Source organism: Podarcis liolepis (genome assembly GCF_965112155.1).
Source record: "Podarcis liolepis genome assembly, chromosome: 3".
NCBI lineage: Eukaryota > Metazoa > Chordata > Lepidosauria > Squamata > Lacertidae > Podarcis > Podarcis liolepis.
This window is the reverse complement of record NC_139557.1, coordinates 77,237,955-77,258,260: the sequence shown is the minus strand read 5'-3', so window position 1 is coordinate 77,258,260 and position 20,306 is coordinate 77,237,955. Positions and strand designations below refer to the sequence as shown.

Sequence of the window (20,306 nt, the reverse complement as noted above, 5' to 3'; positions counted from 1 at the left end):
CACGCTCACCACAGCCTTGCAGAAGACGTAGGTTTTACATCCTCTTTTCAGCCCAGGGGAAACATTCCCTTATGGGAATCCTTCCAGCAGCTGCATGGTAGTGCTGGGTTTAGCCACTGGCAAAATGAGACAGAGCAACAGATGCAACTCTTACCTTTGCAGTAAGCTACGTTCCAGCCAAACCAAACTCAAGAGGTCTTTGCACACCCACATCTCTTCATCCTCCATCTAAGCAAGCAAAGGTGTTCAAGGAAACATTCCAGCCAGGAAAAAGCATTAAAGGAAGTCAGCGACCAGGCTAAGGAGGGGGGTGGGGTGGCCTGGGCTGGGTCCTGAGGGCTGGATATAGAAGTATTGAGGGCCACATCCAGACCTGAGGCTCCACAGTCCTGTTCTACAGAAAGCACGAGATCAGGACAGCCTGTCTTATTCCAGCCACAGGCTCAGAGCAACTGGAGCAAAAGCACACTATACCCATGCTTTGTATCATATCTCTCCTCCTTGTGCCATGTGGAAACAACAGCACAGGGACCACATCTCAGAACACAGGCAGACCCTGGGCTCACATGAGGTGATTTCTAACTAAGGGTGGACAGAGCCATCTGTTTCAGTTTCACTTATGTTTATTCACATCTCCTAAGTTCAAGTTTCTGCATCAGTGTGGAGAGCCAGTGTGGTGTGGTGGTTCAGAGCGGTGGACTTGTAATCTGGTGAACCAGGTTCGATTCCCCGCTCCTCCACATGCAGCTGCTGGGTGACCTTGGGCCAGTCACACTTCTCTGAAGTCTCTCAGTCCCACTCACCTTACAGAGTGTTTTTTTGTGGGGGAGGAAGAGAAAGGAGATTGTTAGCCGCTTTGAGATTCCTTCAGGTAGTGATAGCGGGATATCAAATCCAAACTCCTCCTCTTCTTCTTTTTTAAATTACAAAAATAACACTGCATGGCAATTGCTATTTGCATTTTACAAAATAAGCATTTTAGCCCGAAACATACATATTTTATTCTAAAGCCACTTTTGCCCCTGCCCCCACCCACCACAGGCGTGCCCCCCACCCCAAGGTTGTCCAGAAGGAAACATGACCCTTGGGCTGAAGGTGGTTCCTCACCCTCGAGATAAAGAAACAACCGGCCCATCTATCATAGGAAGGACAGACCCTTCCAGTTCCAGAGTACTGCCATTTCCTACCAGTAGCCCTTCCACATTGTTTGTATTGGTTTTCAACCTGTTTAACCTCATCAGTTTAATCACAGCCTTCAGGTACTGATTTACAAGGGAGACAGCTGCTCCTGGCTGCCTAGTGAACGGAATGGAGATGTTAGTCACCAGCATACAACCAACTTCAAAGGCCCAGATAACACTCAGCTCTGAAAGATCTTGCCCACCATGAGCCCAGGTTCAGACATAACCTTAAGCCAAACCAGTTGCAGGACTGGAGAAGGAGTGAAACTAATGTGATTTTTCTTGCTAAGTACCTGCATGTTGTGGGGAAAACGCGGGTGGCACTATGGGTTAAACCACAGAGCCTAGGGCTTGCCAATCAGAAGGTCGGCCGTTCAAATCACCACGACGGGGTGAGCTCCTGTTACTTGGTCCCAGCTCCTGCCAACCTAGCAGTTTGAAAGTATGCAGTGCAAGTAGATAAATAGGTACCGCTCCGGCAGGAAGGTAAACGGCGTTTCCGTGCACTGCTCTGGTTCGCCAGAAGCGGCTTAGTCATGCTGGCCACATGACCCGGAAGCTGTATGCTGGCTCCCTCGGCCAGTAAAGCGAGAGGAGCACCACAACCCCAGAGTCAGTCACGCCTGGACCTAATGGCAAGGGGTCCCTTTACCTTTACCTGCATGCTCACTTGTTCCTACTTAGTCAGGGTGACTATTAGCTGAACTGAGAATTCTTGCATGTGTCACTACAACATCTTCTCATTCCTTGATAATACACTTATCAATTTAACCACCATTGCTGATCGATTGACTTTAAGATTCGGTAAGTAAGGCCCAGAGCGCCCACCTGCTGATTCTCCTCCTTCACAATAAAAAAAAGTGAAACGCTTCCCTGGGTCTAGACATGTCGTTTGTTTCATTGGAACACTGGGCTGCAAGGCATTCTGGAAAGGTTAACATTTCCCATTCAAACTGCATTATTAGTAAGTAACACTACAATGTATACACAGGCACTGTACACACATTGTCAAAGGACAAGAAGACAGAGTTACTGCAAAGGTTACTTCAGTCTATGCAGTCTATGCAGTGCTTTTTTCTTTAAAAAATGTTTACGGGTACTCTCATTTTCCTACTCATATTGAAATACTGCCCCTCAATGTGGCCAAACTAAGATTCACAAAATGTTTAGGGGTATGCGCACCCCTGCATACTCCCAGAAAAAAAGCACCGAGTTTATGCATCCAAACACTCATGCATGCAATTTGCAAAACCAGTTGGTTAATTAAAGCAGGGAGGTAAATCAAAGGTACCCAAATCCATCTAGCTATACTTTTTTGATTTCTTTGTGTTATAGGTAGTTTTGCACATCCTAAGATGTGGCAAAAAAAGGCAAATGCTAAACTACGCAAGTGCATTACTTCTACCATCCCCCATTGTCATGTGTGAAAAGGAAAGTGCTGAATATCTTCCTATTTTTTCTAACACAAAGCCACTCAAAATATATGGAATAAAATGGCCAACAAGATATTCTTGGGGAATTATCCTGATTGCATCTCTCAGAATGTGCAAGCTTCCCTATAACCATTCTCTACTCATTACCCATTAATGCTCCACTTAAAAACACACACAAACTAAACAGTAATTTACCCTGTAATACTTTTACCAATAGCTGAAAGCCCAAGGAATGCTGATAGCATCATCCACGAGCCAATTGCCCTGTGCACTCCCAGAAGTGATTGCGTGGGAGCTGTTGAGTGCATGAAACATACTTTAGGTTTTAATAAATGGCCAGTGAAGAGCACTCAAAGTGAAAAGTTCCCCCCGCCCTTTTCAATGCAGAAAGTATCCACACACGATGCAAGAAAGTCCTCAGAGCTGAACGTGGTGGTGGTTTTCTTAACCCACTCTGAGCACCATGAATATGGTGTTATGGAAATGATAAATAATATTGGTTATCATGGGCAATAATCGTATTTGTGAAACAAAGTAGTACTGTATACAAAATGTTAATGGTGGTTTGTGTGGACCCAGGGAAGGCCTTGAGAATCTTGCAGTAACCATTAAAACCCAAATCATGTCCAGGAAAAAAATCCAATTTTACAAATGTAGAAATGCTATGATGCTGCCACTTTGTGATCCAATTATAATATGAGCTTCAAAAACAACAACAAATTCAGAAATTACTTTTACCGTATGCGAGTTAAGATAATTATGCTACATTGCTTAAGGCTTGCAGTACAGTTGAAGATATTTCGTTCCTTGTAAAAATTTGTTTTCATCTTGTCTGTGCCTCTCATAATAACCGCAGGTAAATGCATTTAAAAATGTAATTTCTATAATTGAATGCATTTTTAAACTGAAATTTTGCCCAAAGCAATTGAAAACTCAGATGATAGCAAGAAAGCTTCTCCAGGAGGCTGTATACTTTATTAAAATGAGAAGAACCATAAGTCGCAAGTGCATTTCTTATAAATTGAAAAATGGGATGAGGAAGATCTAATAGATGATTTTAAGTGATATGACACATCCTTTCACAACATACTGAAGAATAACACACATTTTCTAGCAAGCTGCAATGGTTTTTGAGAACTAACTAGGACAGGTCAAAGTTCAATACAATATGAGGAATTTGAGTTGGTATGAAAGGTTCTTTGAAATAGCAGAAAAGGAATTCATTTTGCAACTGTTGAAGTATCTGCGGCACAAAACAACTGAGTGGCCATCAAAAATGGGAGAATATAAGGCATGATCCTAAATTTGATGTTAAGTGACAGAAAATATGTTCATTACTTCTGTGGTCCTAAGCATATGTATGAGGAAGTAAAGTCCATTGAACTAAATAAGATGTATAGGTGGAAATATGACAGCCATCCAACTAAAATAAGGTATTCCATTAATTTAGCAATTCACCTCTCCACAGTCCCCTCCTTCCTCAATTCTGCTGCTAGGAGCTGGGGGACCACTGGGAATGGTATAGGAAGCTGAAGCAGAGCAGGGAGTTAGCACAAATTACTCTCCCCTCTTACGTGAAGGAGCAACCCGGGATCCAAGCTCTGGTCCTTATCACCACACTGAGTCGTTTTATTTTTAAAGTATGACTTTTTGAATAAGCCCCCGTTTCCTCTTAAAATTCGAATAACCACCTTTTTTTCTGCTTCATGAAAACAAAATGGCTATAAAAGGTCCACAGAAACTCATCCTTGTAAAATAATCTTACTTCCACCCCACTTCTTTGAGCAGAAAGAAGTTCCAGGAACTCAGCATTTATCCAGATTTGGTTTCCGTTTGAAGGTCATTGGAGGCTAATTGGCATTTTGTGATGTTCATTTCTTTATATACAGGTTGAGCATAGTTGGAGATACATCTTAAATTAGGGGTCAGTAAACCATGGACCTCTAGATATTGTTATAATACAACTGTCGCAGCTTCCACCAACATGCTTGACCATTAACCAAGCTGGTTGAGTCTGATGGGAGTTGGAGACTGCAATTATCTGGAGATCTGCAAGTTGACAACCCATCTTAAACAATTGAACAGATGAAAGTCCACGGCTCCCACATCAGACCTCCATGGAGATGAACCTGCAACCTTAGGTTGTTCACACAGCCGAAACTCTTTCTCGGTTTCTGTCTCAAAAGGGCAGACTATTGCTTTTACACCTGGATGAATAATCTCTTGTATTGGATAATGCAGACATTTTATACTGGGAAGGCCACGATTTACAATTTGGCTGGCATGCGTGTCTTTGGTATGGGAAAGAGTTTTATGAACCGCATTCTCAGGAAGGATTTGTAGTGTATGGGAGAAATATAAAAATTTGCTGGAAAGGGAAACACCTTTACGGTTATCCCCCATTGAAGCAATTACAATTAAGAGAGTTAATATGGATAGACAATGGGCGATTTACAGGGAACTGCTGGGTTTTACGGGGGCAGAGGGGCCGGACCCAGACTGAAACCTATGGAAAAATTAAGGAGCCAAGTTACGGACTGGCTACAATACCACCAGCTATATGTTTAAGTTAGATTTTTAAAAACAGGGGTTTTTAAACAGCTTATCATCACTAATGTAAAATACATGTCATGATATGCAGTTAAGATTCCATATTGCTTGAGAAATCCTTGTTAGAGCCAAGTTTGATTTAAGGAAGACCTTAACCTTACTAAAATTCCAGCAAATGCCCCTGGCTTCTGTAGATGGACGGGCTGCAAACTGACTTTTGATCCGTGCCATTGTTCTGTTGGGGTGAAAAACAGTGGAAGTCCTTCCTTACTACATATTGCACTGTGTGTTTCCATGAATATTCAGAATATGTTTCTAAAGCAACTTCTGAGAGATTATTAACTCTGGTCCTACCAGCAGAACTTAGAATTCCTGTTGGCCAATGGGAGCAAAGCAATTTTATACAGTGACTGTTTTTGCAGCCAGGAAGCAACAACAAAAATGACTCATGTTGTGGGTTGTAATCATGATGCTTGGCTATTGGACTACTGTAACTCTGTAGAGATGTTTTGTATGTATTTCTTTGACTACTGCCTGGTTGGATTTATTATTTTTGGTTGATATTTTGTTCTGCTCTGTTATGGCCAAAGGGTAAAATAAATAAACTTGAAATGAACTTCTTAAAAACAATCCAGCTGAAGTTAGTTGTGCTTAAGTCCCATCAGAATCAAAGTTAAGTTAGTTAAAACTAATCTGCTGTATGGATTTCAGCAATGTGATGGACACAATCCTATGTCGCAGGTCCAATTGCTGGATCAAAATTAAGATTTGGAAAAGAAAGCAAATTTTCACCATCACAGTATTCAAACAAGCAAGGAACCAAATACTTATTTAGAATACGGAGCCGTCAAAGGTATGTAGCAATAAATGAACAAAATAATAGAATTGTACAGTTGGAAAACATCCTGAGGGTTACCTAGTCCAACCTGTGCAATGCAAGCATCTTTTTGCCCAACATGGCAAACTCATGATTCTGAGATTAAGAGTCTCACGCTCTACTGACTGATCTATCCCACACATCACTGTTTGGTCATTTTAGCCATAGGTAAGCTGGCTGGGTAAGCTCAGGAAAATTAAGAGAAATAAATACAAACAATTTGAACCTAGATACAAGTAGGCACCCAAGCCTTTAGAACAGGCAGCTGTGGAATAGAATGTACTTACCAATAGCAAAATACAGAATGAAACGTAATTCTGTTTGGTCATATTAAGGGGAGGGGAGGAATTAAAAAAAAGGGGAAGTCTTACATTTGAACAAAATGAGAAACATTTTCTAAATAAACTCCCGTTCAAAAATATCATTGGTGCTCCTATGTTCTGCCCCCACTGCAACATGCATTTCTGATTTCAGTGGAATTCAAACATCGCTAATGTCATCTGAATTGCACGGGTTTCCCTTACAGAAAATGCAAAAACTGTGATTTCTCTAAAGAGTGCTAGAACTGAAACGGTATAGCAAACTAGGTGCTCAGTGGACTACAAAACTTGTATACTTGTATACTTGCATACTTGTAAAAAATGCTTCTACATATTTGTAGAAAATGCATTCCGTCTGTAAAAGTAAAAGGTAAAGGACTCCTAGACAGTTAAGTCCAGTCGAATTCAACTGTGGGGTCAAGGAAGCTTTCAGGTCAACGGAGCCAGCGTTTCTCCACAGATTTCTGGGTCATGGGGCCAGCATGACTAAACCGCTTCTGGTGCAATGTGACATCGTGATGGAAGCCAGAGCACATGGAAACACCTTTCTGCTTACCACCACAGTGGTACCTATTTATCTACTCATGCTGGTACATTTTTTAACTGCTAGGTTGGCAGGAGCAGGGACAGAGCAACAGGAGGTCACCCCCATCATGCAGATTTGAACTGCCGATCTAGTGATCGGCAAGCCCAAGAGGCTTGCTGGTTTAGACCACAGCACCACCTGTGTCCCCTTATTCCCCCCCAAAAAACTGCTCTTGAGAGTTTGAGAATCCTTTACAGTGTGGGAAGTGCTATACTGGGCTGCAGCAAACTGACAGTTTTGCAGCACGGAGTTTGAAAAACGTTAAATAGTATGTTTTAAATAACTGAGAGCTAGCCAGGTTGTAGCATAGTGAAGTACCAACAAGATGTTTTCAGAACCAACTGCAAATTATTTTAATTGTTTCTCTGAATGAACCCAATCCAAGACAGTAACAAATATTGTATAAAAAAGAAAATACATTTCATTTTATCATTACATTTTAAAACTAGGAAAAATGCAATTAAAGAAATTAGAATTTTTCAATCTTGGGTAAAAGATTGAGAATAAAAATAATGTTTTATTTAATAACACATTAATAAAATGCAACTTAACACTAAATATATTCAGAATATTATTATATGAACTGCTGTCTTGGTGAAACGAGATTAACATCCTGTGGAAACATCTCAGCATCTGAGTGAGTTGTAACCAATAAACTTTCAGATCACAATAGCAGAAAATGAGGAATTAATTGGACAGGAACATTTGAAAAAAGAGAAGGGCAAAAGGGAACCGCAGAACTTTTCCAAATGAAGCCACTGCCCTACGGCAGCATTCTATAAATCTATAAATATGAAGCTCCAACACAAAGGGCTGGTTGAATATGTTGAAGTTTGTGTGTGACCTAGTCTCCTCCTTGTGACTGGGCAGCTCCAGAACTATTCTGAAACAATGCAACGATAGAAAAGTGAAGTCTTAGTTCACAAGTACATATGCCTGCCTAAATAGGATAGAATCCTTAAATTATAAATGAACAGGGCTGAAGCTTTAAATTATAAATTAAAACAATTACATTCTCAAAAAAAGGGGAGTCCACAACTTGCCTCTGGCTAGATTTCACAAGTGAGAGGTAGGTTACTCTGAAAAGGCAGAGATGTCAAAGCTGCAATTTGTGTGTTCTTATGAAGTCAATATTCCTCCCTTCCCTCCTGTGCATGCACTCACAGAAAAACTGCCTCACTTTTTAGTACATTGGCTTTTCTGGATTATTCCTCTTCCAGTGACAAGAGTGAGCAGAGCCATTCAAAATATCTGTGGTTGGTCTATATTATTATTGAGAGCATGAGCTTTTTTCATCATTCATGGAAACTTACTATGTATAGTTTGAGAATGCTGTCTCCCATGACACCCTCGATTTAATTTGCTCCCTCTCCAACTTAAATGACATCTTCCTTCCTGCAGTTGAATTTCATTTGCTTTTTCTATATTTTGTCCTAAACACACCCTGTAAATTCTGCTTTTGTTTCTCCTTTCTGATCCTGATTCACTTCAAATTGTCCTATAGTACTCCAAAATAGAACACTGAATCAAATCGAACCTTCTACTACATACTACCGTATTATTATTTTATTTCTATACCACCCTATACCCGAAGGTCTCAGTATACTGTCCCGTTACTTCTGACATTTTGAATGCTATGTTTATGCTAATTAAACTAAAGTAGCATTTGTCTGTAACAACATGACACTCACTTCTGGTACTGATGCACTAGGAGCCCAATCCTATGGAACCCAGCACATAAGCTTGTTTCATTCTTGATCTCAATCAGTGCTTATCAAGGCTTCTTTATGGTACTTTCACACAAAAGAGTGGGAAACTCTTAAATCTGGCCTTTCAGGTACACTTGGCAGGCAGTAGAATAAGATCCTCTGCATTTCTGAATTAAGATTTGACATAATTTTAGGGGCAGCCACAATATGAACTTGCACTATAACAGAAACAGGACTTGGCTCTTAATTGGGACAAAACACATCTACTCTAAAACTTACATGAACTTGGTCTTACTAATATTATTTACTTAAGGCATTTATATCCCATCCTTAACAAAAATCAGTACCGCTAATGCATGACACCCAGCGTGCTTCCAAACAGGCTATTTATCTGTGGAAAAGTTAGTTCTTATCCCACACTTTCTAGTGTAATTATTGTGTTACTTTTCTCACTGCAAAAAGTCCAATAAAAGTGAGAGAAATTGCCCTGGAAAATGCAAGATAACAATCAAGAGCTGGCAATGTCATATAAGCACTGCGCTAACATATCAGGATGAATTCTCAGTAAGCTGGTGGCATCATATAGCCTCCATACAAGTTTCATGCAACCCTATCAGTGTGACTGCACAATAAACAGCCAGTTTGGAAGTTCTTTGTCTCCCATATATCAGTTAAAATTAAATGTGAGAGTGCTCCTGTTCATCTCATTTTAACTGTTTCCCCCTTCTGAAATTGATTTAAGAATTAGACTGTTCTATTTGAATTGAAAGTGTGTCTGAGGACTTGTATACAAATTGTTTTGATCACTGAACACTTATTGGGCATTAGCTAGGATGGTAGAACCACTGCACAATGCTATGGCATTCAAGTGGCGCTGCAGTAAAACAATATCAAAAAGCATTTTTTACTTATTCATATTACTGACTTGATCAGCATTGATCAAGATTCAGATTGCTGAATTTATTTCAGAGGATGAATTGTTCAGTGCAGCCATTGCTACATGTTAGATCTGCCTTTTGGCACAAAAGCCCAAATTCTCTTTCAAAATAATATTTGCACTAGCGTGGCAGAGGCCAAATGTGTCACATGGCAGCAATGCCATTCCACTTCATAAACTTAGGTCCAAAATGGACACGCCATTAGTTTATATAGCCATGCATTTTTCTAAAATGAAGTGGGGTGGGGAGTGTCAATTCTTTACCCCATGCCACAGTCTTGATACAAATCAGGGATCCCTGTATCTACTTGCAATGAAAGGAAACTGCTAAAAATGGGAGATACTGGCCATCAGTCACGATAGGAATTCTGCATGCACCCAAATACTCATTGGTATTTGAATTCTCAAAAATGAATTCTACACAAAAATGTATATTTTCATGGCAGTCTTCTCCCAAAAGTTTTTGAAACTTGTTTGAGTTTCAAAAGCAGCTCACCATTCTGTACGTGTGTGCGAGAGCACTAACCTAAAATCCAAACAGTTGCAGTGTTCTGCATGCTCTGGATGGCTTACTTAAAAATACCCATGGTACATTTTTTATATCCATCACTTATAAAATAAAAACTGCATTTGTGAAAGACACTCATAATACTTGCAAACTTAGCATATAAAAATAAAGACATTTTCACTCTGATCTGGTCATTATAATTGGTAATTACATTGTGTATCCTGGAAGCTTGTTTACTACTAATTCACTGATGTGTCTATATTGATTAGTAATATCCACCATCTCAAAATTATCATCTTTTTCTTTTTCAGATGGATTGCTTTCTTCTAACCCACTAAAATCAACATCAGACACACTGGAGGGCAAGTAAGAGCTAACTTGAGATGTCCTTATTGACTGGCTCCTTTCCACAGATGATTCACCTTTTTCTACATTATTATTTCTCTCAGAGGGAACTTGTTCCTTGCCCAAGGTCTGCATATCTTTGCTCCCTTCCTTGTTGGCCCGCTGAGCTGCAAGTTCCTCCTTTGAAACTCTTGCAGAAGGAGAATCATGATCAAATTGATTAAGATCAACACCTGTGGCTTTTTCATTAGATTTTGAATAATAGGTCTTTTTAAGAGATTGGATAGGAGATGTATCTGAGGGAACTGGAACAGGGGGTGAAATGCTTTCAGCAGTCATGCTTCTTTCAGACATTTTAGAATCCGAGTCCATAACAGACTGGCTTTGATTTGGGTTTATTAGCAAAGGTTCAGAGCTGCTCTCTTGAGCTTCTAAGGCTGTGCCTGAACTGTCAACATTGGTGAAATCTTCTGAATAGGCTGCATTTTCAGAGCCAAGAACCACATCAAATGAATTCTTAAGTCCATAGCTTCTTTCAAAACTGTTGCTCTGGCTATCATTACGAAGGCTTGAAGCATCCCAATTATTTTTCAGTACACATTTTTCTTCTTCTGTATCAATTTTACTTTCAAGGGCATTAGTATCCTGCAAACAGACTCTCGGCAGATGGACTTTCAAACTCTTTTCTTTATAAGAAGAGCTAATACTTTCAGGAAAGCCCTTGTGTTTTGCATTTTCATGACTCTTTACACGGCGGGCTGCAACTTTTTTTTTGAGATCACAGGTTGGTCCCTTTACGGTGGCAGAGTAATCTTGGTCAGTACTGCTTTGTATTAGAGTCTCAACATTTTCATTTATTTGAGCATTTTCTTCAGAGATGCTTTTTTCATCAAATTGTACAGAAGACTTTGAATGGCGCTCGGGAGAGCTCCGCAATAGTTTCCCTTTATTTGAAGAGCTTTTGCCTTTCCTTTCAATGGTGAAGTCTCCTTGCTTTTTTCTACGATGTTCCCTTTTTTCATGCACTTTCAACATGACTGGATTGGAGCGCAGCAAACGAAGTTTTAGAGTATTTGTTAGCCCATATGTAAGCCTTCGTTTAGGGGAAGAGTTTTCCTTAGTATTGTTTTTCTCAAGATTGCCACTTCTTTCCATTTTTGTGAATCCTTTACCAGTGCTTGTAACGTGCATGGAGGGATACATGCATTTTAAATGATCTGGGCGATTTCTTTTTAACTTTGGGCTAGCAGACCTTCCTCTCTCTTTATGATTAGGAGAGGGTTTTTTATATTCCCGGAAGGGGCATAGACTCTTGACACTTGAGGGCGGGGCTTTTGTACCATCTGCTACATTTTGGTATAGCCATGCTAACTGAGGATGCACAGTAGACGGCCCTGGCTGCAGTGACTGGTTGCTCAGCAGGGACAGTTCCACCAACAAAGCATTCAGCAGAGGCAGCTGGCTCAAGGTTTGTCTGAGCTGATCATGGCTACTAAGCGCTGGAGATGCCAAGGCAGGCTCTGGGACGCTATTTGAAGGCTCTTCCTTAAGAGGCTCTGCAGAGGGAAAGACGATTTCTTCTTCTGGAAAAGGTTCGCGAGGTGCAGCCACCGTCACCATCCCTGATGACGCTTTCGGCGTGGAGCAAGGATTTTCAGCCGGGCGACTATAGTACATTGGCGGGGGGCAGAAGACGTTGGTCAAAATCTCCAACTCTTGGGCTGCTTTCTGCACAGCAAGGCTGGGGGTTTGTTCTTCGGTAAGGGTGCTGTTTAAGGACTCCGTGCTGCCACCTTCCGGGGCAGGGTCCTGCTGGTCTTCTTCTCCCTCTGGGATGAGCTCCAGGTTGACCCCTCTGTCGCTGTGGACGCTGGGCGGACGAGGCGGTGATCTGTGCCGCTCCTCGATGTGGGGCTCTCCGGGGGCCGCCCCCTGCCCCAAGTGGCCCAGCAGGCAGGGCCCCAAGTTGCTCAGGCGGTAGCTCAGGCCCAGTTCTCCCACCGGCTCCCCCATCAGGTCCCTCAGCGGAAACTGCCCCCTTCGCCCTCCGGGGCCGCTCCCCAGCAGCAGCTCCTCGGCGGCGGCCGCCAGGGAGACGCTGGAGGTGCCCAGCAGGCGGGCGGGGCCTTGTCCCGGCGGCAGCGCCAGCAGCAGCGCGTAGAGTGGCGAGCGCCTCAGGAGACCCTTGAGGGCGCCCGGCCGCAGCCGGAAGAGGCACGACTTGCCCCGGCCGAAGGGCACCAGCGGGCCCGGCACCGAGTGCGGGGCGCGTACCAGGAGCGTGGGGAAGTCCAGCAGGCGCAGCGCCACCGCCGGGCGGAAGGGCCTGCTGGCCGGCATGGGCGTCGGCAGCAGCCGCGGCTCCACGCGCGCCGACTCCACCAGCAGCTCCAGCGAGAACAGGCTCTCCTCGCAGCCGTCGCCCTCCTCCATCCCGGCTCGCCGTCGACAGCAGGGCGGGCGGGCGGGCAGGCGGCGGCGGCGAACGTTCGCTCTCGCGAGACCGGAGGAGGGAAACCGCGCGGCCACTCGCGCGCGCCAACCTCCGCGTATAATTATCTCTATGGAAGCCGTTGTCTAGCGACCGGCGGCCCTCGCTGCGTCTGACCGCAAAGCCCTCTGGGAATCCCAGCTAACCTCTCCTGCGATCAAGCTCTCCGGGCCGCATCGGGGTCAGGACCGCGGAGTCGGAAGGGACTCCCAGGGGTCATCTAGTCCAACCCCCCCCCCCCGCCAAGAGACGTGCTAATGCTGGGAGCTGCTAGACAGCAGGCCGTTGCCGCAGGCGGAGGCTTGTACGGCGCAGTATCCGCGGCAGCAGAACGGGTTTCATTGTCTTGCGCGCCTCATTTATCTTAATGTTATTGCTTAAGCCGCCGTTCGCTTAGACTAGAGCAAAAATAGTTTTTAGCATTCTGAGATACCTGTGAAGAAAAACCTGGGGTATCCCCCCTCCCCTTTCTTGGTCTCCTGACTTGAGGGGCATAATCCAGACAAAAATAAGCACCTTAAGTTGCTTTTGGGTCGTTGTCTTCAGTGTGAGCACGTGCTGACCAATATCTAGCGGAAATAAACGGAATGATTTTGCAATTTTGCTTGAATGCCCCTTAGGTGTTTCTTTTTTGCATTTCCTACACATGCTTCCCCCTTTTGTGTTGTTTTTCAATGTTAAATGTTGCAGGTGTTGGAAGAGGGGGGTGGGTGAGTGGGATTTCAAAGGGGAAGAGCGTTGTTTGCATATGGATGCATGTATTTCTTTAGCTGCAGGCTTTGGAAAATGTTCTATCTTTTTGCTGTACAGGAGAAATCATCTCCACTGCAACATGAAATTATAGGATTTGTGTTTGACTTTAATTTTTGTTTTGAGTGATCGGTTTAGCTAGCTCCGCATTCATTGATACAAGCATTGAAAGTATGCAGGAAGTGTTCAAAATCAAGATAAATCTGAGCCCAAGCTTTTGTGATTTTAAGCCATCCGCATCAGAAGAGGTAGATGAATATCCTTTTTGGTGGGTTTTGTCAAGAAAAAGGAGCATCCACAGATGTAGGCCCATTGAACATAAAATGTCAAACTCAACTTTCCCCTCCCCTGCAAAATAACTCAGTCATTGTAACAGACTGGTTTTCTGAGAACATGAACTCATTGTTGCATAGAGAATGCTTGAAAAAGTTAATGAACTGTTCCAAATATTAAACAATCAGAATGGAAATTAAAACTCTTCCAAAACCATTTTTCCTCTTCAAACTCACTGATTTATCCTTAATCTGATTGTGTTTTGGGCTTCATCCAAGACTTTTAAACACTTGGGGTTTGAATTATTTGGAGTGAATAATTCACGTATGGCACTTAGTTTGCAGACAGGAAGATTGCTGTTGTCAACAGTTCAAGCCAATGTACCAGATTTGACTTGGCTTCTTCTTGTTTGTTAGGATTAATGTAACACATCTCAGTGAGCTGGAATCTGTGCTGCCTGCAACAAGAGTTGTGCACTCAAGCAGCCTGGAGAATACAGAGCATGTCCTCTACAGGCCAGATATGGGCTCCCTTCCCTCCATAACAAGGAGAGACCAGTGTCCCGATTAGAATGGAGCAGTGCCCTTTCATTGCGGGAAGAGATAAGCAGATACTCCTTTTCTGTTTTAGGGAATGAATTACTCTTCCCCCAAAGATGACACAGTATCGCACGTATTAATGTTTACGTTTAAAATACTTAAATCATGGAGAAATGCCCAAGGTTCACACGCTGAGTAGCCTGTGGTCTGTATTATGATGCATGGTAAAGCTTGTGCTTTTAATACAGTTTAGAGGATTAAATGCACAATGCAGGACAGGAACACTTATGAGTAGGAGATTTATTTTAAGCTAGAATGTATTTGTTAGGATTTGGTTTCTCCCTTTTGAACAAACGTTTGTTCAGTTTCTGAAAACAAACTATTAAGATTGAAAGCATCTATAAACTATCGAATTAGCAATTTGTCTTTTGCGTTGTCATAATATTTTAAAAAATAAATAGATTCTTAAATACTTGTAATATTGCGTAGTCAAATAAATATATATTTTAAACAAACAAACATCAGAACACTCTCAAACTCAGGCACCATCCTTCCATAGCCGCCTCTATTCAATATGATAGACACTTTGAGGCATCAGTTCAAAAAGCATGTTTGCATGAGATTCCCTTCCTCCTGTATTTGGTTTACGCATGCATTTGTTTGCCTTTTTGATTCTCCAAATAATCACATGCTGAGAAGTAAAGTAGTTACAGTATGTAGTTCCTGAATTATGCAGAATGTATTCATGTTTATTATCAGTATATTGCTGATTCAAACACCGTGTTGGAGCCAGACTTAAATCATGCCTAAGAGTAATGTCATTGATTTCAACAAGTCCATTCTAAGCATGACTAACAAAACATGTGCACTCCAGCTGGGCAGCAGCAGGGCTGACAAAGCAGTGGAACCACCAATGTCTCCACAGCCCTGTTGCTCATTTTCGGGTGGAGGGTGAGGAATAGCTTGGAGCTCTTGCAGTGATCGGGGCACACTGTCAAGTGACAGCGGTAGGGACATCTTGGGATCCAGGTGTTCTAGACTGACTTATCTCTCCCCCACCCCCAGCAATGTCCTGCTTTGGCAACTGCATGTGTTTGTCATGCGAAATGGGGAGCCCTGTGCTTGTGGAATTACAATGGTATCACTTCAGACAGGGGCCAGCAGGGTTGGCAGAGGAAGCCTCAGCACCCAATTCACACATTTCTGAATGTGAAGAGGGGTTGGATTGCAGACTAAGCCTGGATCCAACCTCACTGTCTTTTTCTGCATCAGAAATGATCAGATGGAGGCCAATGGCCCATCTATTCTGACAACTTGTACTCAACTCACAGTGGCCGACCAGATGCCTGTGGGAAGCAGGCAAGCAGGATCTGAGTGCAAAGAATTCATTTAGCTGCTCTGCAATCCCCTTCGCCTCCTTTACACACCTTTGACTCTCTTGTCTTCCAAGGGTCCAGCTGCTTCCCTAGCCAGGGCTTTCTGCTACTACTGCATTTAAGAAACTTCCTGTTGGTCTTAATGTTTTCAGCAATGTGCTCAAATTCTTTTTTTGCATACCTTACTGTCTACCTGTGCCCCGTCTCCCCCCAAAAGAAAGTTTGTGTTCATCTTTCTCAAATGGGCAAAACTACCATATTTTGAAGGAAGCCTTGTTGCCTCTAAAAGCTGCTTTGATTGCTGATTAGCCACACTAGCATATACTTGGCTCTTGTAGTACCTTTACCGATCTGCAATATACAGTCCAGTTGAGCTTGGTATTGTGTCTTTATACAACGCCCAAACATTTTGGAGTGATTCGACCCTTCTGACTTTGCCTTTCAGCTTCCTTTTTACCAATCCCCTATTGTTGGAGAAGTCTCTTTTGAAGGCAAATGTGACTGTGTTGAATTTTCTGGACAATTGGCTATTTACCAATTCCCAAATGGCTCGACAAGACTTGCCTCTCGCACAAGATTCTGGGCACCACTCAAGATTAAGTCCAGGGTTCCCACCCCTTTGGCCAATATGAAGACCAACTGTGCGCTTTGCGGCCTAATCCTAAACATGCAGAGGCAGGATGGTAACCCATCAGGGATATTGTTGTGCATTTCTTCTGGCATAGAGTTGAACTAGACTACATTTGATGTCACTTCCAGCTCCATAATTCCATGATCTCAGAAGTCAGTCCTACTGAGTTTAACAGGAAATATTTCTTGGCACATTTGCTTCAGATTGCAGTCTCAGCACAAAGTGTGAAAGCCAGCACCCCACTCCAAAAAAATATGATTCATGTCCTTGCTCTCTGCAGAATTTGACTGCTCCCACAGTTCTCCCAAAGTTTCTCTCTGGTTTGCTGTGTGGTCTGCCAGATGATTGGCCTAGGCCTGATGTTTCTGTGGAGGCTTCATGTTCTAAATGAGCACTTGAGACCTATGAGAAACTTCAGCATGCTGCTAAACCCCAGATATGCCAAAGTGAATTCATTATCTCTATGTGACTTTCCAAAATGTTATGCTGTTGCCCAGATCCAGAGAAGGCAATCTGCATGTGGAAGCAGACTTCTGTGTACTTATTGGGGACTGTCGTGTAATGTAAATAGGTTGCATATTTGAATGAGGAAGCCTGTTGCTTTCACTGGAACAAACGTTCCGATGCACATTTAAATGTGCTTTCCCTTTTGGATATGGAGTAGAACACACATCTAAATGTGTTAAAAGTAATGCTTCGGTTGAAGACATGACTTTTGCATTTGGATGCATATTCGCATATGGAACTAATTTACATTTGTGGTCCCTGATAATGAAGGCTGCTTCTCTGGGCAGATTGCCTTCATTTGAGTAGGATGTCTTGGGATTGTTCCAGAGCTTTGCTCTTTTGCAGGTTGGATTCAGTCACGTACAGGCAAAATCACACTGAGCAATTAAAGTGGATTTGACACTCCCATTCCCAAAACCCAGCACCACCACAATGGACTTGTTGGCAATAAGGAAAGTGATGGGACGATGCACTGGAAAATACGCAATAGCAATTGTTTAATGTGATGTATTATAACCTCTTCACAAACAAATCAGAATAGTTGCTAAATAAACAGTTTTGAAAATGGCTTCCCCATTTGTTCTCCTTGTAAGTTTGAGGCAACTTGGGCTATACTGCTGAGAGGTGAGAATTGAGACAAGGGCTTGTTTGTTATTTCTGCCCATTTGGCTCCCTCACTTCATCGTCACCTTCATCATCTCCAAATAGTCCCAGCGACACTGAAAGGAAGACATGATGAGTGAAGAGATACTTGTTTTGTTCAGCTGAAAGAAAACTGGCAAAACAATAAGAAAAATAAACGAAAAGCCATCAAAGCTGTGGTTTATTTTTAGCAGGTTCTGATAAATGGAAGTGAAAACCAACTCCTCCCATTTCTCTGTTTCTTGACTTTCTGCCTCCTGCCTTCCCTGCCAATAAGTGCAATACACCACTTTAAGAAGAAAGGAAAATTTTGTTTCATTTTGTGGCACTTTAAAATGGTTTATAGTCAGCATTTAGCCAATGCATCGGCGGGCGGGGGGTTGAATTTGATCGATTAAAAGAATTTGTGTTCACAGCTAAACCTACCTTTACCCAAAGTACCAGTAAGTGTCTTAAAAGTATACCTTCTGATCTGAGAGATTTGACCCCCAATCCCAATCCATAGGAAAGAGATGGGGGTGGGAGGCTTGGAGGAATCTGTGGTTCTCCTGCTATGGTTGGACTCCAGTTCCCATCAACCCTCTAGCTAGCATGGTCAGTGGTCAAGCATAATGGAAATTATAGTCCAACAGCAAATGAGGGTCTAGACATTTTCCTTTCCTGACATAGGGGCTGGCTGTAAAATAGATACTCTTAAACTTGTCCAGAAAAAGCTGCGTAGTGAAGTGATATTTATTCTTTGAGTTCTGGCACTGAAATTTATTCAGTTTGGCCTGAATAAATTCCTACATTTGCCTGACGTACAGCCCAGTTACAATAACAAAAATATATTTTTGTATCGCTGATTCTACAGGGACTAAGCTGACTTAAATGTTAATGCCCATCACTAGGAATTAGAAGGTGGTCATCCCTTCTTAAAGGATGGATGTCTTCATAGCTAAAACTGCAGTTTACATCCTTCCAAATCCAAGCCAATGGTGGCAAATTAAAATAGCTGCTCCAGGGAATAGCCAGAATAAGCAGAGGCATGGCTCACTCATCGTGGTAAGTCATGGCTTAGCAAAAGCGTATGGACTCCTAGAGATAAAATTATGATCTCTTTGTTCCTCCTCGATTATTCTGCTATTGCACTGCAGTGAACCAAGCCATAGTTTGGCTTAGTGTGTCATTTCAGCCTGCACTCATGGCTTAGCTGTCCTGCACAAACCATAAGCTATAAATCACAGGACAAACTTTAGTTAGTCTGGAAAAGGCTAAACCACAAGCCCAGTGTTGGGCAACATCCTCAGCCAAGCCGTGACTTAGCTCTGCATGGGGAGAAACAAAGCAGCTGTAGTTTCCCAGGGCTTGTGTGTTCACAATATGCCATAGTTTGACTTAATGCAGTGCCTGGGGGCGTCATGAAATGCTCACCGCCATTGTGCGGATTCGAACCGCTGACCTTCCATTCAGCAAGCCCAAGAGGCTCAGTGGTTTAGACCACACTGCCACCTGCATCCCCTTTTTTATATATGGAGGATATGGCCGCACAATTTTGCAGTCCTGTCTCTTTCAGATTTTAGATGGGTCAGCCATTTTGTATAGTGCCATGCCTTATAGCAGTCATTTTGTGTCATGTCGAGCCCCAGTGGCATCATGCAATGTTCTCCTTCCAGGGCAGCCATTTTGCAACTGGCACCCATGGTACATCCCAGCCAGTCAAAAACACACTAAGGAGACTATGAAGTTGGGCTGGTTAGAGTAGACGGCCTGGATGGAGTAGATTTGGCTGAGGAGGGGTTGTGACCTGAGGAGAATTCGAAGGGCCAAGGCGGTCACATTTGCCCCACTGATTTAAAGGATCTGGAGATTGCATGGCACAACTGCATTCTCATTTGCAGAGTCAGAACAGCCAGTCATCATAAGACAACAAGGAAAGGAGAAACTGGGTGCTGGCATTAAGTGTGAAAAAGTAAAGGATTGTTTGTAGATATAATCCTTTACATTTTTCACACGTAATGGAATAATCATCACCTCATTTTTACTAATGAGGGGGCTTTCTTGAATCAAATGATTTTCACGGCTGGATCAGGAAAGCCAGTTCTAGGTTACTGCTCTTGTGACGGAAAGGCAAGTATGTGACTTTAACCCATCAACACAGTTTTAAAATACTCTCTTGTTGGGACATAGTTTCCTCACTCTCCCCTCCCAAGAAGAACCAAAGACCTAATAAAAATGACCACCCACTGTAAGCCGGGGAAAGAATGTTCAGGTGATGGGAGAGACAATGGAGAAGAAAACAAAGTAGAGAAGCTTGTCTACTCTGTAGTTTGTTGAGAGGGAGAAGATTGCATAAAATAAGACCTGACCTTTCAAAGAGACAGCCCTTCAACTCAGATTTTCATTCCAACATGTCAGTCTGCTAAGCTTGTCCTTTTGCTGTCAGAACACTGATTTGGCATCATCTGGGGAACAGGCTTTTGGAAGAACTACTTTTTAAAAAACTCGTATTTGAAAGAGTCTAGTTTCCTCTGTTCAGTTAAAGGCTAGCTAATGTTTCTTGGGTTTTTTATTCTGATCTCTTGAATTACTCATTTTTTAAGTCTTTGCAAATCTGAGTTACTTTTCAAATATCATCTCTCTGCAACTGAAGGAAAATGAGTCAAAAGCTG

At 42.6% G+C, this 20,306-nt stretch overlaps 1 protein-coding gene across 1 annotated transcript; it reads right to left on the bottom strand.

The window, feature by feature from the left end:
• Positions 1 to 7,275: 7,275 nt before the first annotated feature.
• Positions 7,276 to 17,577, bottom strand: MAP10 (microtubule associated protein 10). Its single transcript, XM_083496209.1, has one exon. It carries the CDS (start codon positions 12,877 to 12,879, stop codon positions 10,309 to 10,311), a length of 2,571 nt encoding a protein of 856 aa, XP_083352335.1. The 5' UTR covers positions 12,880 to 17,577; the 3' UTR covers positions 7,276 to 10,308.
• Positions 17,578 to 20,306: the final 2,729 nt, after the last annotated feature.

Coding starts and splice junctions, on each gene's coding strand:
- MAP10 (XM_083496209.1), bottom strand. CDS start 12,879: ATGGAGGAGGGCGACGGCTGCGAGGAGAGCCTGTTCTCGCTGGAGCTG.